The 27,664-nt window shown below is 46.1% G+C and overlaps 2 protein-coding genes and 1 long non-coding RNA gene across 10 annotated transcripts in view; 2 read left to right on the top strand and 1 right to left on the bottom strand.

The window, feature by feature from the left end:
* Positions 1-2,239, top strand: part of HEATR1 (HEAT repeat containing 1) — a 50,799-nt gene extending 48,560 nt beyond the window's left edge. For both annotated transcript variants that reach the window (XM_086382798.1, XM_086382799.1), the window contains exons 44-45: positions 867-975; positions 1,942-2,239. In XM_086382798.1, coding sequence (XP_086238924.1) covers positions 867-975; positions 1,942-2,030 — 198 coding nt within the window. In that variant the 3' untranslated portion in view covers positions 2,031-2,239. The remainder of the gene's footprint in view (positions 1-866; positions 976-1,941) is intronic.
* LGALS8 (galectin 8) lies at positions 1-27,249 on the bottom strand. 6 transcript variants are annotated; one of them, XM_086382800.1, is made up of 11 exons: positions 27,170-27,249; positions 24,535-24,682; positions 14,351-14,439; positions 13,248-13,458; positions 11,680-11,799; positions 10,702-10,758; positions 9,860-9,886; positions 9,615-9,737; positions 9,029-9,117; positions 7,975-8,140; positions 1-5,165 (listed from the first exon to the last, which is right to left on the bottom strand). In XM_086382800.1, the coding sequence occupies exons 2-11, from the start codon at positions 24,577-24,579 to the stop codon at positions 5,016-5,018; spliced, it is 1,077 nt and encodes a 358-aa protein (XP_086238926.1). In that variant the 5' UTR covers positions 24,580-24,682; positions 27,170-27,249; the 3' UTR covers positions 1-5,015. The 6 variants fall into 6 exon arrangements, with proteins under 6 accessions (XP_086238926.1, XP_086238927.1, XP_086238928.1 ...); XM_086382801.1 differs by having other exon boundaries at positions 27,084-27,249; XM_086382802.1 differs by having other exon boundaries at positions 26,864-27,224.
* On the top strand, positions 11,799-17,690 carry LOC147343139 (uncharacterized). 2 transcript variants are annotated; one of them, XR_015157126.1, is made up of 2 exons: positions 11,799-12,181; positions 17,190-17,690. It is a non-coding gene; the product is annotated as an uncharacterized LOC147343139 (long non-coding RNA). The 2 variants fall into 2 exon arrangements; XR_015157127.1 differs by lacking the exon at positions 17,190-17,690 and adding an exon at positions 12,272-14,188.
* Positions 27,250-27,664: the final 415 nt, after the last annotated feature.

A 27,664-nucleotide genomic window follows, 5' to 3' on the forward strand; every position in this document is an offset into this window, starting at 1 on the left:
TTCTATTAATAGATTTATTGGTTGAAATTCACAACATTTAGTTTTTTGGAAGTAATGGAAACAATGAGGCTCTTCCAGTGTACCCCTACATTTTAAATTGTAGGTTCTTACAAAGTTTCTGCATTAGATTTATTGTAACATGTTTTGATTGTACCAGATCAGGAAAATCCTGATTGAACATAGGCAGTTACAAATGTTTTTTAAACATCTCACTTTGCTGTATCCAGATATTCTTTAAATTACCCCAAACCAGAAAGAGGACTAAGATGGCTTTTGTTTCAGAGTGAATGACTAACAAAGCAAACAGCTGCTTGGGTTCCTTGTCACAGACAAGACATGTAAGCAGCACTCCAATCTTTAAGTTCCAAAACTAGGACATTTATGACACAGTCAGTGTCTTCTAGTCAGGCTGAGGAGCCTGCGGCCCCTCACCTCTCCACATGGTGACCCCAGTCGGGGTTGAGGGCAGGAGTCCTGCCTGCAGTGGCTGGGGACACACGCCCGCCAGGTGGGCATCAGCCAGGCCAGCCAGCAGCTCCAGTGCAGTCACATTTGATGACACACTCCAATTTGCATGTGGCTTTTTTTTTTTTACTGTTTTTAAGGAAAATGTTATTTTAAAAAAAAAGCATTCAAATGAAAGGCCTGCAGTACTAGAACACAGATTGAAAGGCTGTGACTTACGAGGTTGCCCATGTTATAAAACAGATCTCAAATTGTTAAATGAACTGGTATGCTAAGATGAAGCTTGAATGGAGACAGTGAAGTAACAGTTTAAGATTCAGAGCATGTCTCAAGTTAGATCATAAATTAACAGAGCTATAATAGTTCTTTGGTTTTTAAAAAATGATTCTTCATCTTTTCAGGTTCGATTTGCTGCTCTGATAACTGTGTTAGCACTGGCTGAAAAACTGAGAGAGAATTATATCGTCTTGTTACCAGAATCCATTCCGTTCTTAGCTGAATTGATGGAAGGTAATTCCCAAACTTCTAAGAAGTAATTAAACCTCTGTAGGAATGTGCCTAGTGGGAACGCGCGTTTGGAGAAACTGATGAGCTCTTGGCTCCAGCCCTTTGCCTGGAGGCTGAGCTCCTGTTTTGAGTGGGGTGGAGGGAACAGTTAGAAAGCAAACACCTCCTCCTCATTTGAGATTTGTTTACAGCATAATCCTTACTGTCTTTACCTTTGTGTTTTTTGCTGACAGTACAGACTATAATGTTGTTTTGCTTTAACCTCATACATGACTATGATTGAATATTTTGGCCCATAGATGCAGGGTTATGATGTCAAAACATCCAGTGCCACTAAGGATACAGTGGAGTAGCACTGTTAATGCCCAGCACTTACTCTCTACTCTGTGTGGATGAGCTCATTAATCTTCACCAGGCACATGCCCTTATCCCCTCTTTTTTTTTTTTAATAAAGGAAAAAACTAGAGGCTCTAACAGGATTAACTAATCTGATAACAAGTGTGACAGGTGGAACTGGGGTTGAAGTTCAGGTTTGTGCAGCTCTGCACACAGAGCAGAGTGAGCATGGTGCTACCATGCAGCCCAGGAAGTAGTACAGATACGAGCAGGGGTGGCGGAGGCAAGGACTGATGCTTTCACGCTGGCGTTCACTGCACATCCCAGCCAGGTGCCTGCGCCTTTGTTCCCCCGCCGCGGCGGGGCTGTGTGAATGACTAAACAGAGCAGCATTGCGAGGTGTCTGGAATGTTCATTTGTGCACCACTGTTTGGGGTCTTTGTCTGCTTCGTCTAAGACGGTAAGAAGGGGAGGCAGGCAGGAAGGAGAAAGGCAGGAGGGACTTCAGGATGGCTTCCGCCTCAGCACTGTGCTCACTTCTCTCCTGACTCAGGGACTCGCAGCGAGAGCAGGATGTGCAGACCAGGCTGACGAGAACCGAGGCAGGAAGACTGACCTGATTTTTTTTTTTAGATGAATGTGAAGAGGTAGAGCGCCAGTGCCAGAAGACCATCCAGCAGCTGGAGACCATCCTGGGAGAGCCTCTCCAGGGCTACTTCTGAAACTCTGGGTTTGGGTATTTCGTACTCTGGTCAGAGATCAGACTGCTCTTTCATGTCTTTATTCTGGGTGTTCAGGACCATATTACTTTTGGTGCCTTAACCCTACTTGGACTTCTTTACAAAATTCCCTCCTGATCTATGCGACCACAGAAGCCTTTCCTGCCAGTTGTACAGAATCTACAGAGAGTAAATGATACGTGGTATTTTTATACAGACTGCTGTGTTTGTTTCAGCATTGACTATGTGTGTAGTGTGTGCTCAGTTGCTCAGTCTTTGGGACCCTTTGGACTGTAGCTCGTCAGGCTTCTCTTTCCATGGGATTCTTCAGGCGAGAATACTGGAGTGGGTTGCCATTTTCTCCTGCAAGGGATCTCCCCGAGCTTGGGGATCAAACCCCAGTCTCCTGCATCGCAGGTGGATTCTTTTACCGATAAACCATCGGGGAAGCCCCAGCACCTATTACAGTCTCTCTTGATTGACGTTACTGTCACTACATACATGTTTAATGTTAGCATTCAAAGCTAACCTGCATTTGGACTATAAAACCTGAATGTTCATGGTAAAGGAATAGCTTTTGCATGGTATCCATGTCAGGGATTTCACTCAAAGCAGCTCTTTACTTTAAGAAAATGACAATTAGCACCCAACAAGAATGCTTTCAGCCCTGAAGCCACTGGATTTTAACTTTTCGTTCTGGGTGGATAACACTTCAGTCTTAATTTTTGTGTGTGCCCCACAGAGCAGGTCGTTCTGGAACGCATCTTCTACTCTGGACTGTCCTTTATCCTTCAGTCTCTTGGGGGTAGGGTGGGGTGGTAGAGGCAATAGACTGTTTACAGAACCACCACACCCAATGATCCTACAAATAGCCAGGGCCTTGAAACACTCGGTGGCAAGAAGGAGCCCCTCCAGTTAGATGTGCTCACATTTCCATTGGCAGTTAACCAAGAATTGAGGAATAAAGTAAATAAAAGAATTTTTTCAAAGCTTTAAAGTTCTCTCTATACCATGTCATGGTGAAGCTAGAAAGTGAACACTCAAGCAGAATTAAATCTGCCTTTATTTTGTTTAAGACATTAATTGATGCCTTTTAAATTTTTAAGGCATCTAAGAACTGTTCCATAGCTTTGTTAAAGTCTGAAAGCCCTTGATCTAATTTGATATAGAAATTTAGTGTGGAATTGTGACAAGCAGAAGGCTGGTTTGCGTCTGGAGACAGAGCTTGCTAGGAGTGCGTATTTCTCTTTAAGAAATGTCACAACAGGATTTATTAATAAATGGTAACAGCTTATTTTCTACAAATGATCTTAAGATTTTATATTTATCAAAGAACTCTTAGTACTGTCCACATAAAAGGAAAACGTACTGTGGTTAAGAATAAAAGAAAACAAGGTAAGGGGGCTTTTCTTTTTTTTCTAAGTGGTCCACAGTTTCTGCCATCTGCCAGGCCCTCTGATGTTCTTTTCTGAAGGAAAAAAATAACCCTGGGGAGTCTAGACCCTTCTTGCCTTGTACAGCTTTCCCAACATCCCCACCTCCACTATTTTTTTTTTTTTGAGTTTGGTGAGACTCCACATAATAAATTAACATGAAAAGATGGAAAAGAATTAAGTGCTAAAAGCGTCCACACTGAGTACCTTTAGGAGTAAGATTGGTAATAGTATTTTCTGCAATATATGGATACAAATAATATCTAACCACAAACTGTTATGAAAATATCCCCAAATCCTGGCAGAATTCAGCCCAGCAATTTAACATGATAAAATGATGCGACTGATTCAGCTTTCTCCCTCCCCCACTCACAAACCTCTGAAATTCCCTGTAACAAGATCTGACCTGTAAGAATTCTACAAAGAACTTCTGCCAAACTTGCTTCAAAGAATAATAGACAAAAATTACAGAAATGCAACAGTTTAACTTGCTGATACAGGTCCTGATTTTAATCACTAAAAGCAGAACAACGTTTTGATCTCCGTCACTAACGATGACGGACCCGTCTTCAGACGGCGGAGGCAGTGCTGGTCGCGCTGACCAGCGGCAGAATGCCAGCGCCTCTCCACTTGACTGGTCTCGGCTGCTGCAGTTTACTGATGGGGCCTGCTTTATAAACAGCCATTAAATCTGATCTTGACACTGCTTTGTTACCCACAGACATTTTACAGATTGAGACCGTCTCTTGTCTACCTTACACTCTCTGTAGAGTATGTGCATAGGAGACCTCTGGCTCACTCGAAACTCCAATATTCTAAAATATGCATTTACTGGTACAGAAATCAGTGGCCTTGAGACTGACGTCAAGTTAATTTCAACACCATTTGGTTCAGTTTTGCTTTGCTTTTTGCCTTTATCATTGTGCTGCGTTTAGAGTTCAAAGTGTTAATCATTTGGTAATGCTTCCAACTCGCAGAGCTAGATATTTATCATGCTAAAGAAAATCTCCAGACATAAATCAACATCAAACCTCCCAATTATGGGATACAATCAAACCCTGAGCCAGCACTGGAGGAAGTGTCACCTATAAATTTGTGCCCTTAGGAGACTTAATAGAATAATCCTTCTAAGTCCCTGGTGAGTCCAGTGCGTGAAGGAGCAACAGTGGCCCAGAGCTTGGCAGAACAGGGAATGTACGCGCCCCACTCTGTATCCCTGGCTCCCAGCACACGTGGAAAGATAAATGCTCAGTGCAGGCTGGCTTTCTCTGTTGCAGTGGGCACTTCCTAAATACTTGCTGAATGCAAAGTAGGTTTACAAGAGGCAGTCAAGGTGCAGAGGAGAGCAGGAAAGCCCATTATAGTAATGGCTGTGACTACTGTGGCATCAGTCTTCTCACTCGGCTCGGCAAGTCGCGCAGCAGGGACTGAGGACACCCAGCGGGACTTAAGGACTTTAACAATGTATAGAAAGCATGTCGTGATAGAGGCATTTTACCAAGGCCAGTGTTACCGAGGTCATGCTGTATTTCAGCATTTACAGCCCTCGTGTCAGCTACCAGCTCCGCACTTCCAGTAAGTGGATGTCGCCGTTGATCTCCAGCGTGTCGACTTTACTCAGCTCCTTAAACCTGTGCTTGTACTCCAGGCTGTGGACACCGTTCACCGCGACTTTGAATTCTCTGGCGTCACAGTAAATTATCATCTGGAAGGAAAGCACACACGAGGGTTCCCCAGGCTTTAGAAGGTTTTGTGTCTTGCACACAGAGTGTTAAAAAGTACACCATTTAGTTCTTCTCCCAGCCTGCCAGCGCTGACACCCTGCCACGGTTTCTAAGCTCTGACGAACGCGTATCTGGTGGTGGCACTTTCTGCCTTGTCCCACTCAGGGAAGTGGCTCTCACGTGCCTGGAACCTCACCATGGCCTGAGGCCCGCTGGTCGCTCGGTCCCCCGCTCCTGCCCCGCATGCACCCACTCCTGCCCTGGCTCTCAGTGAAGTGGGAAGTCGCCTTCCTCAAGACACATGGGAACTCAGTTGAAGGAGAGAGAGCTGCTTCTTGCCATGGGCTAGGAACCCAGGGGCTTCGGTCCTCACTTCTCTGCCTCAAACTTGGGTTTGGGGCAGCTCAGAAAATACTAAATCCCAGAGGGTTAGGGCAGCTGGAGGGGACTGCACAGCTGCCTGGTGACTCTGATTCCCACCCCGACTCAGCACACTGTTTCTGTAACGCTGGTCAAAGCTCCTTGTTCTATGAACCTCTGCATTCTGGCAGAGATGCAGTTCAGAGTCATCACTGGTGTTAGCCCTTCAGAGTTAACAGAAGAATCTGCAGTCCTTTTAAATTTCTTGTCCACCTCAACCTATTCCCTGCTACCATCCCCCATGCCAGTCCAGCCACTCACTCTACCCCGTCTCCACCCTCACTGAACAGCCCAGCAGGGCGAGTCCACGGCTCTCCCCTCGCGCCCTGCCTCTGCCCCAGAGGCAGACAGAGGCACAAAGTCTGGATCCTCAAAGCAGCAAACTGAGTGTCTTTTTTCTTTTGATACAACTAGTAGAAATGACTGCTGGGGGAGATTAGTAAGGGGGAAATTCCATGGATAACAGCAGTAACTGACACAGATGAAGGCAGAAGGGTGATGTAGAGAACTGGGGGAGCTATCCGTGACTGGGGGTCCTGTGCCCACAACGGTGGAAACCCCAGTTTGAACCAGGCAGAAAGACTTCTCTGGTGAACATTTAACAATCTCCACAGAACAGAGGACACACCACCCCAACAAGCTCAGAAGGGAAAACAGGCTGGTGTTAGGCAGACACTGTGAAGAGCTTCTATGGGACATCAGAGCAAGTGGAGAGCCAGCATGTTAACAATGGGAGATAAGTGGCCCACAGCCTGCTGGACACGATACTGTGCCAACTGAATTTATAAAAAACAAGAGCTCACAGATGAAGTTAAAGAACCGAAAGACATTTTTAAAATGAAAAAAATTAGCCCCACGAAAAACCACAATGATCCAACATGACGTCAATTACCCTTCCTGAAGTAGAAGACCAGGAAAAGACTATTTAAGAGAATTTATTATTGTCCTCTTTCATACTAATGCAGTACTCGCAAACTTGGGGCTCAAACAGGTCAAAAAAGAAGACACCAGTTCCCAGTCATCAAACACAATCCTCGACCTTCTTCCAGAGCGTCCACCGCTCCTTCAGGGAACCCACGTCACCCACACGCCGACACCTGCCAAGTGAGCAACCCTGGGGCCGCGCTTCCCACCTCCAGCGACTTGTCCATACGTCCGCAACATCTGAAAAATGCAGTGTACCCACATCCTTCTGAATCCCAAACCAGTATCCATCACTTTCAGGAGCCTGTGCTTGGCTCATTTCTGTCTGTTACTCCACACACACCAGGGCATGCCTTAGACTGGAACTTATTAATAAAACTAGTGTCAAATTGCCACCTTTTATTCAGCCTGATGTTCATGCTTTCAGCAACTCTGAGGAGTCTGGCAAGCTCCAATTGTCTAGAGCACGTGACAATTTAAAATGCGGAGGCATGACCGAAATCAGTGACCCTCAGCGACCACATGAGGAGTCAGTCACGTGAGCTATTGAGGGTACCCAGCCGACCACGTGGCATCCGACACATCGAGGAGACTGGGCTCAGCAGCCTGGAAGCACACCTGGGGAAAGGCTGTGCTGTGATACTCCACCTCTGGGGGCTCAGGACTACACGCCTTCAAGTCCTGGTGGTCTAAATGTGTCTTTCTCTGAAGGCACACAAGCAGGATCGCTTTAGAAAGTGCTGCCACCTCAGCTGCATGTCACCAAGGCGACAGGGCAAGGAGTCTCGGCTCCCATGTCCTCGTGGTCACTTAGGGTTCAACATGTTACTCAGCCCTGAGACCAGGTTCCTGTTAAAATTCCTATTAACTAATAGGGGCTACACAGAAACTGTCATCATGAAAACAAACATTGGATAATTCCAGTGTAAATAATGTGGCACTCGACTGGCTTGGCCGTTTGTGCTGATTACCTATGTTACAAAATGGCATTCAAAATAACAGTCTCCAGCTAAACAAAACCACACACAAGCTCCACATATTAAGCTGTACTTGATTTAAATAGTGAAAGTCACTCAGTCGTGTCCGACTTTTTTTGGCCCCATGGACTATCAGTCCATGGAATTTTCCAGGCCAGAATACTGGAGTGGTTAGCCTGTCCCTTTTCCAGGGGATCTTTCCAACCCAGGGATTGAACCCAGGTCTCACACATTGCAGAAGGATTCTTTACCAGCTCAGCCACCAGGGAATCCCAAGAAGATAAGAGTGGGTAGCCTATCCCTTCTCCAATGCATCTTCCCGACCCAGGAATTGAACTAGGGTCTCCTGCATTGCAGGTGGAGTCTTAACAACTGAGCTATGAGGGAAGCCCAGGATGGACAATTTATCCTACCCCTACCCCCAGGATTCTTTTTCCTGTACTGTTTTCAAAGAAGATAATCATCTCACCTCAAAGTACATCCCAGGACTAAAAGGGAAACAGGTAATATTTCTCTCTTCTTCTCCCCAGGCCTCCTGAAGAAAAGAATTTCTTACAAATGCTTTCACATTCAGGCGTGGGTTCAAGTGGAGAGCAATATCCTTGGATTTTCCTGACAGCAGATCAACAGTAAAGCTTTTGAGAGAATTAAAGAAAAAATTAATTAGCCAAGGAAAAGAGAGGGGTGCCGTTTTAACAATAAGGATTAAACTCAAAGACCCAGGAATGCCACCGAAGGTGATGTTTAAAATTGTGAGTCAGTATACCATTGGTATGTTATTTGCAAAATGAAAATATGGAAAGCTTAAAAATCAGTGTTTATAGATCCGACTGGGAAAAAATTACTGGGTTAGAATAAGTGACCCGAAGGATCACATCTGTCACTGGAATAGGGTCCCTCCAAAGCAGAAGCTCTCTCAACATTTACAAGTATTCTGTTCTTCAAAGGGTACTGTGTGTGCTCAGTCGCGTCCGACTCTTTGTAACCCCTTGGACTGCAGCCCGCCAGGCTCCTCTGTCCATGGGATTCTCCAGGCAAGAATACTGGAGCAAGTTGCCGTTTCCTTTTGCAGGGAATCTTCCCAACCCAGGGACTGAGCCTGAGCCTTGTGCTGCCGGCACTGGCAGGCGGGTTCTTTACCACTAGTGCAACCTGGGAAAATAGCTCGCACTTCAAACTTTCAGAACTCTGCACATCTCTGGAAAAGATTATAAGAGTAGGAATTTGTAAGTCCATGACAAGAGGAGTCCTGACAGAACTGATCTGCTCTCGTAGGCTGCCCTGCAGTTCAAGGCGAGGGCGTGCCTTGTGGACAAAAAGCCACCCTCCTGTCTAGCCACAAAAAGCCTAGGGCTCTGCCACCAACTTTGTCCTTAGCAGTCTAACTGCCTCTGGCTTTAACCGTCTTATTTTTCAAATGAAGCTTATGACGCTAGCCCAACTTGCACCTCACGAGACTGCCGTGACAGGGTAAGAGACGCACAGCTGCATCCGCACTTTCAAGGTCACTTAACGGTACTGACCCTTTGGCGTTTGTATTTACTTCTCCTTTTATGACGACGGTCCGTCCAGGGCCCATGGAGGAGTTCAACCTTGCTACGAACGGCAGAGTCTGCAAAGAAACCCCAGTCAGTGCCAGGCAACCTCAGAAAGAGATCTTGTGGGAGAACTGCCTGAAGACACCGGGACATGTTTAAAGGCCGTGACCCTGTGACCCCCGTGAAGGGACAGATGAGTCTGCCTTGGTCCCACGGGGGTCCCCGGCCGTCAGCACTGTGCCGGCTCCCAGCAGACTCTCCATGAGGCTGTTTCAGACCATGAAGTGAACGGATGTGGGGAGGGCCCTGAGCCTCCGAGTGACACTCCCTCTGAGAAGTCACCTCGGCTGGGGTCTGGCGTGTGCTCTGTGTCCAGCCTGGAGGGGAGGCGGCCGAGGCCGGGGCAGTTACAAAAACACACTCGGGGCTCAGGGACCTGCTCTCCGTCCATGACACACAATGCCAGCGCCAAGTGGCTGCTTCGGGCTTGGACTGAGGGTGGAGATTACACAACCAGCTAACTAACACTTAACTCGTTACACAGAATTAGGAAAATTTTGGCTCTTCAAACCTTTGACAAACAGTTGGTAGGTAGTATTTTGGCGCAAGTCAAAGTGTGATTGGCCGGCGAACCTTTGCTCTTGGTGTAGACAGTTCTGGGGACGATTTTAGAAATGTCTCCTCTATTACTAGGCTGTAGGGAAACAGTTCTGCAGTAAGGTATGGAATAAGTGAAGCTGTCTTCCAAGGTTTAAACTTCATTTCCTGGACACTCTTATAAAAAGGTTCCACATGTTATATAGCAAAAATACTTACAAGCTGTGACCCGCCAGACTTTTGTACCTATTGAAAAAGAAAGACAAAAGGAGAATGTGTGACAGGCAAGAAATAAACGGTATAACATGAGCAATCAGATGTTCCTGGCTGTACGACTCAGAGCCTGGGACAGCAGGGCCTGCCCAGCACTGGGCAGGGGACATGTAGGTGCCAGTGCCTTCTGAACACATGCAGGGAGCTGCAGATTGCCACGCAGGCTGCGGACAGTCTGCCTGTCCAGTTCATCGTCTGAATTCTGTAACCTCCACCGTGAGCTAAGCATTTTCCAAAGGCCACACACGGGGTCAAACATGTTTTACTTCTTTCCAGGGTGCTCCCCAGATGCTGAGATTAGAGTCTGCTTATGAACGTGCTGAGATCAGTTAAGACCTCACTTTTCTCCACTAATAACAGCTAAAAGGTCTGAACTGCACTTGTTTCCATGGGGAACAAGTGGAAACGTGGAAGTTGTTTACTGATGCATTGGTTGTGCTCACTAGGTATAAACACCTCCTGCCAGCCCTACTCGGCAGTTAAGAAAGTTTTTTGTACATGAGATTGGTGGGGAGTGGTCAGATGAGAGTTTAAACAGCAAAACTTAATGCAACCGGCACCCTGAAGTATATGCCTCAATTTTCAACTTCCAGCATATTATTAAAAATGTAAGTTTTCACATTAAAAACATGTTTTCATATTAAAAATATGTGTTCATATTAAAAATGTAAGTTTTCATATTAAAAACATAACTTAAAAAAAACTCAGCCTGCCTGCCACCAAATTTACATGGCAACTAAAAAAGACATTTTTAGACATTTTTAAACTTTAAGAGATTTAATATTTACATTTTCTTTACTTATCCCTGTTGGTTCCAGAGTAGATCCTTGGGTACTTCCTAAATCCTGAAAAAAAGTTCAGATTAATGTTTAACATCCATCAGAATTGTAAATATAATCTTCTTGACATATCAAAAAAATCATAAATGGTACTAAACATGGAAAATATGCAAATATCCAAAAAGGCAGGAACATTAGCATCCTTCTCCTACTACCAAACTGACAAAAGCTACAGAGGTAAGAACAAGTGTGAAGACTGAGCGAATGAATCAGAGTCTCGAGACTGTAATTTGTTTTACTGTTTGTGGAGGGCAGGTTAGCAATTTCAACTGGACATCCCACTGCTGGGAAACAGTTTTAGAGAGAACTACTCCACGGTACTCCCACGTCAAGGAAATATACCCCCACTCCAGCTATAAAAGGTTGGTTGGTTGTTTCATGGTTATCACTTTGGGTTTTTTGTTAGAACCATGCTAGATTTGAGATCTACAGGCAATAAAGCTCTAGTCAATGATTAGCATTCTACTAGTCCGAATATTTTGGAGAAGGCAATGGCACCCCACTCCAGTACTCTTGCCTGGAAAATCCCGTGGACGGAGGAGCCTGGTAGGCTGTAGTCCATGGGGTCGCTAAGAGTCGGACACGACTGAGCGACTTCACTTTCCCTTTTCACTTTCATGCGTTGGAGAAGGAAATGGCAACCCACTCCACTGTTCTTGCCTGGAGAATCCCAGGGACAAAGGAGCCTGGTGGGCTGCCGTCTATGGGGTCGCACAGAGTCAGACATGACTGAAGCGACTTAGCAGCAGCAGCAGTCCGAATATTTACTTCTAAGAAATTAACACACTAGTGAGGGATATATTTACACTGTTTTCATCTCAACAGATGATGTTAGTTAAAGATGTTTCCTACCATTTCATCAGAAAATGTCACCAAAGAAGACCCCCAGACCACCCTCCCCCCCGCCCCCTATGGAAGGGCTCTCACCGAGCTGAAGCTGAAGCCCACAGAGTGAATGATGACTTTGCCGTAAATGCCCAGCGTGTCGATCCTCTCTGGGCTGATCCTGTGGGCATACAGCAGGGTATGCCTTCCATTGACAGCCACCTGAACAAACAGAAGACAACAGCCCCCTCCAATAAAGCAGTTAATAAATGAATTTTATTAATTTATCCAAGTTTAAATCTGCTGACTCAGATTTATTTTGAGACTTTTTCCCACAGGTCTCCCCATGACACGTCTGACCAAACTGTGATGAAAGCAACCAGAGCAGACAGCACACTTAACTTCCTCTGAGTTCTTCCTCTGAGCACCAGGGACACTCTCTCCAGATGGATCACACATCGGTGAACACACGACCACATCCCCGTGTGTAGCAGGCCTGTACATGAGACACCCTGGGTGCCCATGAGCCCTGGCAGAGACCTGCCCCACGACCTCATCACCCTGCTGTCCTGAGGACCAGACTCTGGAGACCACCCCGCACAAGGTAGGTGCTCCACACACATTTGGGTAATTTGCTGAATGAATGAACCCAGGCAAATGACCCAAGTTCTCTGAAATTCCTATCTGTGAGCAGGAAGCATGCGCCCTCCAGACGCTGCTGTTGGGAGGAGATGACCCCGTCCCTCTCGTGAGACTCCAGCCCAGTGCCTGACCGAGAGGGCACCAGTGCTCCGGGCTCCTTCTTCCTCCCTCCCAGATGCCAATACACGTGTACGGAGTGTCAGGAAGACACGCAGAACACAGTATGGTCTCAGACCTCAGGGAGCTGCAAATCCCAATGGAAGGCAAAAGAAAGGCAGGAAAAAAAACCAAAGCACAACAGTACAGACAGGCGTTAAAAAAAAATGATACAGACGCAAGGACTCCAACAGCCAGAAGAGGGAGGGGTGGGGGGAGGGGGAGGTTTTGGGGAGGAGGGATGGTGGGAGCAGGCTCTGAAGGTCAGAGGGGTCTGCACCTCGGGTGGAATGTTTCCCTCTGTGCCGTCAAGTCTCTGCTCTGGGAGGCTCCACAGGCTGGAGCAGCCTCGGGACCACATTCCACCTCTGCACACACTAGGGATAAAGTGCTCAGCAGTCCTGACGATACGTGGGCTTTCTAAGATCTCCTCTGGTTAGAATCTCTGGATCCTACGGGACGAGGCAGCACAGGACGGAACTGAACAACCCCCCTGGCCCCGACTCCAACGACAGGATCCCGTGTCTGTCAGTTCAGACTCCCCCACACTCAGGGTTCTAGTGCCTGCAGTTAACTCTCCATCATCAGTGTAAGCCTGAGCCAGTTCAGAACGAACTCAGTCCTGCAAGGAGAACAATCCAGCAAAGATCCAGTCACACTGGACCTGCATGGTGACATGAGCAGGGACACAGGAGCCAGGCTGTGCCCACCTCAAGGGAAGGTACCCGCCGTGCCCTACTTCTGAGGAGAGTTATAAAGCCAAACCCTTCCTCTGGATTTAGGAGATGTATGGGCGAGTTCACGTGTGTGAAGGGCTTCCCTCATGCTCACTGTCATGAGTGAGGAGTCAACCTCCACCCTCCAAAACCTGCCTGGAACTTCTCTTTCAGGACCATGATCACGATCTCGAATGACTTCTCTTTCTTGAAAGGCATGTCGTAGGTGATCTCCTCCCAGCCCCACTTCTCATTTCTCAGAGTGTTGCAGACAACGCAGTTGGCCCTTTTGAAGCGTGGATTGAAATGGAAGGCCACATCCGCTCGGGGTTTCACACTGCTGCCACACTGCAGGTCCACCTGGAACCTGTGGAGGGAAGAGACGGGCCACGTGGGGACTCAGGAAGGCGGCCGCGTGGAAACCCAGGCCTGCTGACCCCCATCCACTCCGCTGCTCACCCACCCAGGGGGCCTGAACGGCCCAGAATAAGCACCTAATTTCCCAGCCTCCCTGCAGGAGGGCTGGCCCAGGAGTCCCAAGCTCTGCCAACGGGGTGGAAGGGAAGAATTCACGGAAAACTACAGGAAACAGCCTCAACAGTCAGTTGACATCTGTCTTCTGTCCACCCCAAATCTTCCCCCCAAAAACCACATATGGACCCAGGCAGCTACAGAAACACAACCTGAGGACCAGAGCCGCAGCTTCCAGGAACCGTGAGAAAGAAGACATCACCCTGGGACAGCGGGTGCGAGCAGGAAGGGGGTCCCGCCTCTGCCAGCTCGATGGCACGGCCTTCAGCCGTCTGGGCTGTCCCCTTTAGACGTCACATTCGCCTCTTATTTAAACCACTGTTACTCGGGCGTCAGTCATACAGAGCCAAGTCCAACTCCAGCTGATACTGCTCATCCAGACTTTGTGCCCAAGGCAAGCATTAGATAAAACCACCTGGACAGGTCTGAAGAGATGCTGTGCGAAAGTTACACTGTAACTAGGCCACGTCCTTGTCATCTGACCACAATTCCCTCCACTAGCTGTGTTTCTAATTCTGCACACTAAAGTCAGACTCACAGCAATAAAAAAATCCAAATCACCTGTATTTCAGTTTTTCATTCCAGGTTCCTCAGCACCTTGGCCAAGGCTGCTGTAAAAGCAAAATCAGCCTCAAGTACCCAGATGGTCTCTCCTACATTATTTGCTGTTGTCCCACAATCACAAAGATGCACTATACTTGTGTTCTCATCTAACACAATGACTTTACCTGTCCGAGTCACTAGGAACATGCCCACGTAGTACAATCAATGTTCCCGGCTCCAACTGCTCAGAAATGGTCCCAACATAGGGGATTACCTAGGAAAAATAATTTTAACAAATGGTCACTTACAAAAAGGACTACACTCTTAAAGGCTGCACATGAATTTGCTCAGACCCTAGCATTTTTCCAAGTCCTCAACATTCAAACAGCTGAGCAGGAACAACGTAGCTTAGAGACAGCAGGACACCTGCAAACCACTCTGGATTCTTTAGAAATAGACACATACTATTTCCAGTACTTTTTATCTGGCTGGAGTGTGTGTTCATGCTCAGTGTGTCTGCCTCTTTGTGGCCCCATGGACTGTAGCCCACCAGGCTTTGTGTCCATGGGTTTCTCCAGACAAGAATACTGGAGTGGGTTGCCATTTCCTCCTCCAGGGATCTTCCCAACCCAGGGACTGAACCCACGTCTCTTGAGTCTCCTGCCTTGGCAGGCGGATTCTTTACCACTTGAGCCACCTGGGAATATCTGGCAAAGGGTTGTATGAAATGCCACACCTTGCCCCTCTGTTTTTCCTAAGGTTCCAGGGATGATCCCAACATGATGTAGGCCAGGCCAGGCCCTACTCTAGCGCTGAAGAAGACAATGACAAGCACGCACTGCCTGCAGAGAGCACTCCACTAAGCCGCTCCACCATACCTGGGACTGGGTGCCTTACCTTACCCACTGGGCTTCCACACCGCACCCCCCATGGGAACCAGAGACCTGCACGGTCAGAAGGATACACTCAGGGTGCCTGTGGGTCTCTCAAGACATGGCATCTGCAGACCTCGCCTGGTCCAGGGTGCAGGCCTGGGCCCTGACAGGGGTTCCCACACAGGATTCGGGTCTCCCACCTGCCCCTTCCTCACCTGGAACCCAGCATTTTTGTCTGGGGCCTGACACATGATCAGATCTTCTCACTCCCCTCCCCTGGATGGCTCCACCATCCTCCTTGACCACTGGTTATGTGGCTGCATCTCCTGCACCCCAACCACATCCCACTTCCATCTGCAGCCTCTGACCGACCGAGACAAGCAGGCCAGACGCCAGCATACCAGCATACCGAGCTCACCTGGGTTATGACATCTATGCTAAAATTGATCAAGGTAGCTTTGACTGTCAAGAAGTAAGAAATGAAAAGAGGCCATATAATCCCATCTCAAACACAATCTTCTGTGTGAAGCTTTTTCCAGACTCCCTGGGCCAACTTAGTCAGCCCCCTCTGAGGGTCATCATGGTACTCATTACTCTGTTCCTGTGCAAACATATGCCTAGATTTTGAGCTGCATGGGGCAGGACCTAGCCATCATCTTTACACCCCCAGGACAGAGGTCAGGCGATGATCAACAATCACTTGGTGAATGAATGAGCTCTCACCATTCTGGAAACTGGGTTCTGACAGGCGTGGCAACTAAACAGCTGCTGAACAGAGTGTTGCTGCCTTAAGCAGTAGCACAAGAAATCACCAAAGCCAGTGACCATCTGGTGTCACAGCCATTGCTGGGGGCAGCCTGGGGGAGATGAACGGGGCATCAAACCAGAAAAGGAAAAATATAACAGATGTGTAGAGCATGGCCACAGCCACACATCAGACTGGATGGTTTCTGTGTATAGAGAACGTGGAAGTCTCTTGGCCACAGGCAAGAATAAACAGCAGCATCTTTCATGATGTATATCTTTTAATAAAATGAGAACCGTTTTTGTAACTTCAATTTTTTTTTATATTTTCAACTTATATTTTGGCTTCCCAGGTGGCTCAGTGGTAAAGAATCCACCTGCCAATGCAGGAGACACAAGAGATGCAGGTATGATCCCTGGGTCCAGAAGATTCCCTGGAGTAGGAAATGGCAACCCACCTCAGTATTCTTGCCTGGAGAATACAGAGGAGCCTGACAGGCTACAGTCCAAAAAGTTGGACATGACTAGCAACTGAGCACAACTTATATTTATGCAGAATATTTAATAACACAGAACTGTTAGTGAAATAATTATCAGTGAGAAAGTAGCCTACAAAACTCCATACAGTGTGGTCTCAACCAAGTTAATAATAAACATCAAAAAGGAAAGAGAAAACACTAAAGAAGTAAGCCAAAACTGTTACAACACTTTTCTTGAGGAATGAGATTTTAATTTTCTTCTTTATATATTTGTATATTTTCCCGATTTATATAATAAGCATTTATAATGTTTATTACCACAAATTTTTTATTGTATCAGTCTGAGAAACAACTGTGCTATAAATTTGGGCCATTTGCTGTTTGTTTTCCATATTAATGCTTTCTACTTAGGAATGCACCCTAATTTATATTAATACCACTGCTGCTGCTGCTGCTCTGTCATGTCTGACTCCTTGTGACCCCATGGACTGTAGCCTGCCAGGCTCCACTCTGTCCATGGGATTTTCCAGGCAAGAATACTGGAGTGGGTTGCCATTTCCTCCTCCAGGGGATCTTCCCGACCCAGGAAATGAACCAGGGTCTCCTGCATTGCAGGCGGATTCTTTACCTGCTGAGCCATCAGCAATACTCAACTTTTTTGGACCATATGAAGGAAACAAAAGCCCCTCAGCCCACTTACTCCCTCACAAATAGGCTCCTGTGGAAAGGGAGAAGGGTGCTGTTTTCAAGGCAATTCCAAGCTTTGAGGCTTTGATGTTTCACAAATAATTTACATAAAACAATACAACACAGACCTGAACACACTGGAGACAGTGTCATAAACTTAAGCCTTAGTCAGGTTTGGCATTAACCTGCCTGAACATCCAGCGGATTCATACTGCTTTGCCTTTTATGTCATTCATCAGATGTCTGCTCTACACCAGGGCTGGGTCAGGCAGCCTGCAGCTGGAAAGAAGTATGAGTTCCGTCCATCCAGGAGGAGCTGATGATACAGCTGGGAAGAAGTCAGATACCCTCCAAAAGATGATTAGTGGAAACGTGACACTCTGTACAGCTGTTCGAATCAGAACCTCCTTCCAGCTGGGAAACCCTCTATCTTATGAACATGAGCACTCATCCAAACTGTGATGAAGGCATACGATGCAGATCTGTCCATCAGCACCTCCAGTTCAGACTCTAAGCTGGACGTCATGACAAGCAGCAGCCAGAATCCTGCAGTGCTCACTTGGGCCGAGGGGGGCAGCAGAGGCGCCGGTGGCGCCGCCAGAGCACAGAGGACGGTTGGTCCGCTGTGGGCAACAGCCCTGAGCCCGGTTTGGGCTGCTGTCTATGATGACATCGGTGACAAGCCTGGTTCTTTGGTCCAGCCTGCTGACATCACTTAATAAATTCCTCTTCTGCTCAAATTAGCAGCTGGCTTCTGTTTTTGCAACTACCAGCCCTGGCCAAGTCCGCATCTTCCCAAAAATGGGGCAGGAAGGAAGTGTTGAATAAATGCTTCAGAAAAATATATAGAGAGCTGTAACTGAGGTGGCCACAGCTGATGAATGAGGTATGATGTGACCTGGGGAAAAAGTATAGTTAGGCAGAAAGGAGAAGGAAGCCAGCTCAGGTAGAAATGTCCAGCTACGAAGGCAGAGAGGCAGGGAAAGACAAAACTTATCCGGGAGACAGTAAACAGTAAGGGAGCAGCTAAAGACAGAGTTAGAGGTGGACTTTAGACTAACAAGACAAAAGTGGGATTGGGAACAACAATCCAGTGGGCCGGGGAATATCGGGGAGGCCGCCTGGCAGCAAGTAAGCCTGGCATAGAGAGATAAGAGCCTGATCCACGCTGATGGCAGCAGACGCTGAGGGGGTGGGGGTGGGAGAAGATAAACACTGAGCTATATCAAAGAAAACTGTCTACGTGGGGCCCCCACCTAAAATGGTAAAACTGTGGAAGAAACAAATTTCAGAAGGAAGATGACGACTTTAGCTGTGAACACCCTTAGTGTGAAAGGTTGGCAAGACATCTAAGGGGAAATACACTGAAAGGAGTGGGAGACTCAGGACCAACATTAAGGGAATGGCCAAGACTCAGCAGTCAGAGAAGAGATGATGACTTAATGAAATGAGAGGTACTAGACAAACTGAGAGAGGAAGTCAGGAGCGAAGTCTCAATGGTGGTCAGTTACGGGCTGTGCGGTGTCAACACAGCAGACCTGGCTGCTGGCTTTGAAAGGCTTCCTTCCAAGAAACGTGAATTTAGGGAGAGCACTCACCACCCTAACTGAGAAGGGGGGGTTACCCACCTCAACTGTTTGTGCAAACATGATTTATGCTGAACACCTGCTTTCCTGCTGGGAGTCTGGAGTTTTGGTACCTGCTAGGCAGATGCTACGGAGAAGGCAATGGCACCCCACTCCAGTACTCTTGCCTGGAAAATCCCATGGATGGAGGAGCCTGGTAGGCTGCAGTCCATGGGGTCGCTGAGAGTAGGAAACAACTGAGTGACTTCCCTTTGACTTTTCACGTTCATGCACTGGAGAAGGAAATGGCAACCCACTCCGGTGTTCTTGCCTGGAGAATCCCAGGGACGGGGGAGCCTGATGGGCTGCCGTCTATGGGGTCGCACAGAGTCGGACACGACTGACACGACTTAGCAGCAGCAGCAGCAGGCAGATGCTATCTACACAACATCTCTCAATAGAGACCCCAGGTGGTGAGTCTCTAATGAGCTTCCCTAGGAGAGAATCTCTCACACGGTCACAGCCAGCTGCTGGGAGATTTGACTCCATCCCCTGTGGCAGCACTGGCAGGATACCCTTGAAATCCTGTTCTGACCCCCTGGACTTGGCCCCGTGTGCCTCTCCCCTTTGTGGTTCTTGCTCTCCATCCTTTCACTGGGACACATCACAGCCACGGGCATGACTGAGCTGGTGAATCATTACAACTGAGGGTATGTGGGAGACTTCAATGCAGGGAGTGAGAAAAGAAAGAAGAAAGAAGGATCTAACAGAGCAGGGCAGGCATGTCAAAGAAGTCAATTTCAAAAAGGGGATGTCTCTAACATGGAAAAATAAGGAAGACCTCACTCCTGCCTCCACCAAAAGATAATGAAATGGATATCATACTCTCTGACACAGTGATTCCACTTTTATAGATTTCTCTTGTAAAATACTAGCACATGTACACAAATTTGCACCTCCAAGGATGTACACTACAGCCCTGGAAAATCATAAATAGATCTAGCCCTTTAACAGGGGGCTGGTTAAATAAGTCACAGTACATCCACACAGTGGGCAAATTACGCAGCCACTAAAATAAGTGAGGAAACTCTATGCTGACACCTCCAAAATGTGTTAAATGGAATAAAGCACAGTATAGCACAGCTTATCCAATATGATACATGCATGTAAAGAAACAGTATACAGAAGGCGATACACACAACATATGTTCTCTCTTGGATATTCACATACAGTCTCAGGAAGGATATACAAAAACCTGGTAGAAAAGTTACCTTTAGGGAGGGTAAATGAGCACCAAGGTAGGAGGAAAATTTATGTTTTAATGAAATCCTGAAATACTGCTTGAATTTTAAAAACGTTGTACATATCTTTTCTTTGTATTTTTAACATAATAATAAGGAAAAGTCATTTGAATTTGGGATAAATGAATTTAAAATTTTGAAGACAGATTAACTTCAAACTGTTGGGGGCTTGGCAGCATGGAAGGACACTGAAAGAAATGGACATCCACAAAAGGAGACTGGCTTGGAAAGAAGATGGGAGTTTTGTTTTGAACTCACGGTCCTGAAGGGCTGGCAGGGCATCTAAGTGAGCTGGAGGTCACAGAACGATATACAAACTGCACACATATTCAAAAGGTGATCAGTCAACACAGAAATAGATGAAGCACAGGCTGGAATCAAGATTTCAGGGAGAAATATCAATAACTTCAGATATGCAGATGACACCCTTATGGCAGAAAGTGAAGAGGAACTAAAGAGCCTCTTGATGAAAGTGAAAGAGAAAAGTGAAAAACTCAACATTCAAAAAACAAAGACCACGCATCCGGTCCCATCACTTTATGGCAAACAGACGGGGAAACAACAGAAACAGTGACAGACTTTCTTTTCTTGGGCTCCAAAACCACTGTAGATGGTGACTGCAGCCATGAAAGTAAAAGACACTTGCTCCTTGGAAGAAAGGCTATGACAAATTGAGACAGCATATTAAAAAGCAGAGACATTACTTTGCCAACAAAGGTCCGCCTAATCAAAGCTATGGTTTTAGTGGTCATGTATGGATGTGAGAGTTGGACCGTAAAGAAAGCTGAGGGCCAAAGAATTGATGCTTTAGAACTGTGGTGTTAGAGAAGACTCGAGAGTCCCTTGGACAGAAAGGAGATCAAACTGTGTTCAGTTGTTTAGTTGTGTCCAATTCTTTGTGACCCCATGGACTGTAGCCTGCCGGGCTCCCCTGTCCATGGAATTCTCTCAGCAAGAATACTGTAGTGGGTTGCCATTTCCTTCTCCAGAGGATCTTCCTGACCCAGGGATTGAACCCAGGTTCCCTGTATTGCAGGCAGACTCTTTACCATCTGAGCTATGGAGAAGTCCCTGAGATCAAACCAGTCAATCCTAAAGGAAATCAGTGCTGAGTATTTATTGCAAGGACTGATGCTGAAGCTGAAACTTCAATACTTTGGCCACCTGATACAAACAACTGACTGACTGGAAAAGACCGTGATGCTGGGAAAGCCTGAAGGCAGAAGGGGACGACAGAGGATGAGATGGCTGGATGGCATCACCGACTCGATGGACATGAGTTTGAGCAAGCTTAGGGAGTTGGTGATGGACAGGGAAGCCTGGCGTGCTGCAGTCCATGGGGTCACAAAGAGCTGCACACGACTGAATGAACTGAAAAGACAGCAAAGAAATAAAGAGAGACACTGAAGACGAGAGTGGTAAAAAGACAAGAAAGAAATGAAACTACGGGTAAAAACACAAGAGGGCAGGGAGGAATAAATTAGGAGCTTGGGATTAACATACACACACTACTACTTACAAAATGGATAATCAATAAGGACCTACTATATAGCACAGGGAACTCTACTCGGTACTCTGTGATTAGCTACATGAGAAAAGAATCTGAAAAAGAATGGATATGTGTATATTTGTAACTGAATCACTGTGCTATACACCTGAAACTAACACAACCCTGTAAATCACCAATATGCCAATATCAACTTGGAATTTCAAAAAATTAGGATTCAGAAAAAAAAGATCAAAATGCAGAGTCATGGTGCAGAAATCAATAGAGCAGAAATCGACTGTCTCAGGAAGGAAGTTAGCAAAAGAACAAGGGAACAAATAGGAAGGATCTTCAGAGATTTTTAAAAAGACATTTTTATCGTTTTGTGTTTTAAGGTTAAACTGCAAGGTAGAAAGGGAGGTCCTTAGAATACTAAGGAAAAAAGAATCAATGTGGAAGTAAGGTTCCTAAGGAAATTGGAATCATGAGCTTTTCAGGGTGGGATTAATATTAGCAAATGGCTTGTTAACTAAAAGCGAGAACCAAATGGATTAATTTCTAAATAACTTCTCAACTCACACCTGATCACATCCTAAGACCTCTATAAACAACAATAATAAAATATTTAAGCAGATTATTGAGTTGCCAAACAAGAGATTTCACTGAAGGAACTTCTGGTATGAAGATACTGTCTTCCAAATTAGTCACTCAATTTGAGTGAAAAGAAAAGTGAGCCGAACTTTCTTAAGTCTTGGAATTCTATCAACTGAACTTGTCGATGAAATATACTAAATAGGAAAAAAATTATACAGGCCAGTTATACAACTGACTTAATCTTTTCCAAGAGTGAATATGAACAGAATTTGTCTACCATAATTTTTAAATATATTTTAAGTCATTTTTATTGAACTGATTTTAATTATACTGTTTTAGCTGGTGACAGCTGCCCCAAACCAAGACAAAGCCCTTGTGAAGGCTACTCGACATCCTCAAGGCAATCCAGTTTGCTTCCGTATTTGGAATATATTGTTGAAATAGTTATACTTTTGAAATTATACAATCAAGCAAACCATGCAGACAAGTGTGGTGGCCAAAATGTTCATTTGGGTTTCTCCACAACATGACGGAAAAACCTGAATGAACTTTTGGGCCAAACCAATATATTATTCAAAAAGACATTATGCATTAAAAAATAATTTTGAAAGAAGCTTCAGTTTTATAATTGACACATTCTGTACTTCATGCTCTCAAAATAAGAAATGCCTTAAAACTAACTCTATGTTTCTTTACTGATGTGAATGAACAGAATTCGTATCAGTAGGAACTGAAATTTAACATATAAGAGACAATACACGTGGACCAAAATGTTAGAAATGTAAAGAGATAAAAATAGAAAGATGGCAGTTCTGTCTTCACAAGCTTAATGAAGAGTATAGCAGAAACTCCATAAACACTTGCCAGTTGAGTGAACTGATCACTAAGGAAATACCCAGAATGCAGGAAGATATCTACTCTGGAAACATGCTGTCATGAACCATTCTCAGAACGGCACCAGGAGTCCTGAATGCAGCATCTGTTCCAAGTGCCCTGTCCTCAGGTAATGAAACGTCAGCTGATTTTTGTTTCAACTCTGCAGTTGACGGTGCTAACCCCAGAAACCACAGCAAACATCAGTGTGCTAGTATCAAGACAGGCGAAGATCTCAGGTTATAAAACTGTTTTCTAAATAACACTCAAATAAGGTGTCTCTGTGATGCAGGGCAGAGCTGAACATTAACCCGACCATCCACCCCTCCTGGCTTGAGCAAGGGTTACATTTCGGTTCCCCTTGACAGGGAGAATATTTCTTTTTTTCTTTCAATCTCTGCAGAAAGTTAAGTCTACAACTTTGAGATGTTTTTAATCCTTGAGATGCACAAAATCTTTTAAAATGTCTAGCTGACTTCAAGTTCAGCAAGTGTTCCTTAAAAACTACTTAAGTAGTTTTTAAACCTACTAGAAATGAAGGCTATTTCTTCCAAAACTGACTTTGCTTTATATGGTGGTTGTACCTCATTCTTACACAATGACAGTAAACGTTAGGGGGAAAAAAAGAGCTAGAGCTACAAAGAAAATAACAAAAAACTGAACTCACTTACACTAATAAGACTGGCTGAAGGCCTTACTTGAAGGACTCTTACCAGGAGTCTCCTACAGAGGGTTTACCAAAAAAAAAAACCAAAAAAAAAAACCAAAAGCAAACCAAACAAGCAGCAACTCTGTCTTGGATGTAAATTCAAGATTCAGTTTCGGACATATAGAAACTAGACATTTCTAAAGATTCTCCCACCACAGGAACTGAAACCAGTTCATTACTGAAATTCTAGCAATTACATTCATGGGTTCCTGAACTGGCCTGAGGTTCACACAAGACTATTAGTTTTTCTCCTTCTCCACCTCACCACTGGCTTTGAACATTCCCCTGCTCAAGTAACAAGCGGGATTTGAAAGGCAGAGGGAAAGCTGAGAAATGAACTTCTCACGAACAGGTCTAGTTAAAAAAAGAAAATGAAAACGTGTACAGAAAGAAATCCATTCCCTCTGGAAATTACATCTTATGATGGTCTAAGCCTTCTTCCCACCACGATCAGAGTGGTTTTCCCATCGCTCTTCCTCCATGTTCTTTATTCACAGCATGTCTCATCACCCCGTACAGCTGACCTTTGAACTACACAGGTTTGAACTGCGCAGGTCTGAATCCACTTACACTTGGATTTTTTTTTTTTTTTTTTTTTTCAGTAAATACGTACTATCTATTGGCGATTGGCTGAATTCCCAGATGCCGAATTGTGGGTACTGAGAGGAGAGCTGAATATTGAATTTAAGCATCTGTGGGGCTGCAAGGGCTGGAAATGGCTTTGAGTCAGCACCCACTGCAGTTCCATCACATAGCAGCTGCTCCGTTTATGTTTACTGAACTTCACTTCTGCCCCCACCCACCCCCTGCAATGAGTAATTATTTGTTGTTGTTCATTCGCTAAGTCGTGTCCTGATTCTTTACACTGCAGCATGCCAGGCTCCTCTGTCCTCCACTATCTCCCAGGTAATAATTGGGTTGGCCAAAAACTTATTTGAGTTTTCCCGTAAGATGTTATTGAAAAACCTGAACTAACTTTCCAGCCAATCTGATATTACTCTTTGGACTTGCTCTCAACACTGCCACAGGCAAAAAGTGATTGTGGAGATCAGTTACCGGGTTATAGATGACATTCTGCAGATTGTTTAAGGACAACATCATTCTCTTCCACCTTATTGTTGACTGGGCTCTCTTCCAGGTATGGTCTAAGATTTTAAATACGTTTCACTTAAAGAATTCCCAGATTGAAGCCGAGGCACGTGCCCTATGTAAAATCAAAAGAGAGGGAAAGAAAAATAAGCATACACCATTTTTCTTCATATTATAACTATTTTAAAATATATCAATTATTTTACTGATATTTATCAAATAACAGGATGCTATTACAACCAAAGATCTGACTCCAACTCTTATCAAATGTACTCTACTAAATAATTTTGTATTATGAGGACAGGACATATTAAATTTAAAAAATATATCTGTAGAACATTTCTAACTTGGAAACTTTATTAGAAATACTTATTACTGGGAGTTCCCAGTGGCTAGTGGCTTTTACTGCTGTGGCCCAGGTTCAATCCCTGGTCAAGGAACTGGGATCCCACAAGCTGTGCAGCACGGCCAAAAAAAAAAACCCAAAAACGAAAACTTATTATTAAAATACTAAACCAAATGGTAGGAAATACCCCTATAAATCATCAGAGATATTCACTTAAACTTTCTCATCTGTACAATGAGAATAATAATAGTGTTCACCTCACAGGTTTATTCTACGGATTAAATGAATAAATAAAACAATGGAATAGCACATGCTTTAGAAGTTTTATATATTGTTATTAGTAGAAGGGAATGCTCTTCCTCCTCCAAATTAAACAAGTTGAAAGAAAAAAAAAATCCAGTGCCTCAAATATTAACTTCCCTGTGGCTTAGAAAAAAAGTGGGGTGTGGAGGATCAGCAACAGTTTTCAAGATAAAAGGACCCATCAGTACTACATTTAACAGCTCCAGGGAAGACCTGAAGACAAAGAACTAAAAGAGAAACAAAACTAAAGCTTCTGACATTTTACTTCCACTAATTCTATCATTATACCAAAGGGCAATACACACTGATCACATCTATCACTTTGAATCTATTAAGAAAAAAACCTGCATTTCCAACGCTGGATGTAACAAACTGAGTGGTTATGTTAAATCACAGCAAGAGGGATTTTGTAGGTGAAATTACAGTTACAAATCAGCTGATGTCAAGACAAGGAGATTGTCCTCCATTATCTAGTGCTGCTGCTGCTGCTGCTGCTAAGTCGCTTCAGTCGTGTCCGACTCTGTGCAACCCCATAGACCGCAGCCCACCAGGCTCCCCCGACCCTGGGATTCTCCAGGCAAGAATACTGGAGTGGGTTGCCATTTCCTTCTCCAACACATGAAAGTGGAAAGTGAAAGTGAAGTCACTCAGTCGTGTCCCACTCTTAGCGATCCCATGGACTGCAGCCCACCAGGCTCCCCCGTCCATGGGATTTTCCCAGGCAAGAGTACTGGAGTGGGGTGCCACTGCCTTCTCAGATTATCTAGTGGGCCCCATGTAATTACATGAGCCCTTAATAAAGAAGGAAGCCAGAGAGATGTGGTAGAAAAAGAAATCAGAGATGTGAAGCATGAGAATTCAACACATGATTGCTGGCATTTGAGAGGGAGTGTAGGTGGGCACACAAGGAAACTGTAAGAAAGAAACTCCGAAAACAAACTCAAGTATCCTGGAAGTGGGCTATTCCCGAGAGAATAGAGCCCAAACTGCAAACACCCGCACTTATCTTGTGACACCCTAATCACCTAACTTAGCTAGTAACACTCATCCTGGTCCCTCTAATTTCTGATCAAAGAGCTGTAAGAAATAAGCGGGTGTAATCAAAACATCAAGTTTTATGCCCTAAATATATACAATTTCTGTTTGTCACATATACCCCAATAAAGTTGGCAAAAAAAAAAAAAAAAACTGTATCCTTCTTGGCTTATAAATGTGACCGCAATCTATTAACTTGCTACGTTAGTCAAAAATCTCAAAACTTTTTGTTTTGCACCATCAAACTCGGGAAGTATCAAGAAGACCAAAAAAGAAAGGATACAGAGTTTCCACGGCCACATTCAGAATTTTCTTGCGACCAGAGAGTGATCCAATTTAAGCCATAGGCCCGTGTGAAACCAATCATTCCCGGAAACATCCACAGGCACGAGTCCTGCTCTAATTAATTAACACTTGGTTCGCATCCCAAGAAGCCATCATGATGCTGAAGCAGTTAAAGGACTTGCGTTTCCCTAACGTTTAATCCTACAGTCAATGACTCTGCATCTCACAAAAAGAGTGTTCAGAGTCCGGGAGGACCAAGGAGGTCTGCCATTCAACTTGAAGAGCCCGTCATTTAAAACACTGGGAAGGAAACGACCGCGATCCCACCGAGTGAAGGCGGCGCTCGGCCCCAGGCAGGGAGGTCAATGGTGCGAAGGCAGCCCCGAAGGAGGGGGTGGTCAGCAGCGGGGCCAGCGCCGGGGGCCCCGGGGCCGCGACCCGGGACCGCGACTCATCCCTGCGGCGCCGCGCGCCGGGCAGTGCCTGCCGCCAGCCGGATCCTCCGCGGTGACAACACGCGAGACGGGGAGACGGGAGCCAGCCCCACCTTCTGACTCTGACGCAGGGCCAAAAACGCCCGGCCCCCTGCTCGGCCGGCGCACCCACCGCGGCGACAGCCCCCCGACGACTCACCCCGGGACTGGCGTCTCAGCGCTGAGCCTTGGAAGCTGTCGGTCCGCAGCGGCGCGTCGTCCGCGTTCCCGGCCGGGCGCGCGCGGGCGGCGACCGGAAGCGAGAGGAGTCAATCCGCCGCCACTTCCCGCTTCGAGCGCCCCGGGCGTCGCCGTCGGCTTTGCGTCTGTGTCCGGGTCGCGCTCCCGGCTCCGCTGGGCTGGGGGCCCGGCCTCAATGCTGCCCGCCACCGGGCTGGGCCTCCTGCACAGCCTGGGGACGCGGAGCGCGACCGGCTTGCTGCGGGACGGCAGAGAGGGAGGGGGCTGAGTGTGTTTACAAAATTCCCAGACTCTTGCCTGCAGTCGGGACTGAGGGGCCGGGAAGTGCGGCAGAGAGGAGAGACCACCTGCTCCCTCCGCCTGCGTGTCCGCGGCCTCCAGCTCCGGTGTGGACGCCGCACAGGCCCCCCTGGACCCGGCGAAGGCCCCCTCCACGCGGACAGGGGCGGCGGGG

Source organism: Bos grunniens, chromosome 28, assembly GCF_055505025.1.
Source record: "Bos grunniens cultivar Pamir isolate PY7600 chromosome 28, Bosgru_T2T1.0, whole genome shotgun sequence".
Taxonomy (NCBI): domain Eukaryota; kingdom Metazoa; phylum Chordata; class Mammalia; order Artiodactyla; family Bovidae; genus Bos; species Bos grunniens.

What these genes read in the sequence shown, in the direction of transcription:
- LGALS8 (XM_086382800.1), bottom strand. Translation starts at nt 24,579, where the DNA reads ATGATGTTGTCCTTAAACAATCTGCAGAATGTCATCTATAACCCG. An exon ending in AGTCTGGCGGGTCACAGCTT is followed by an intron (nt 9,738 to 9,859) that starts GTAAGTATTTTT and finishes GTTTCCCTACAG; the next exon opens with CCTAGTAATAGAGGAGACAT. An exon ending in GTCCTGGGATGTACTTTGAG is followed by an intron (nt 5,166 to 7,974) that starts GTGAGATGATTA and finishes CTTTCCTTCCAG; the next exon opens with ATGATAATTTACTGTGACGC.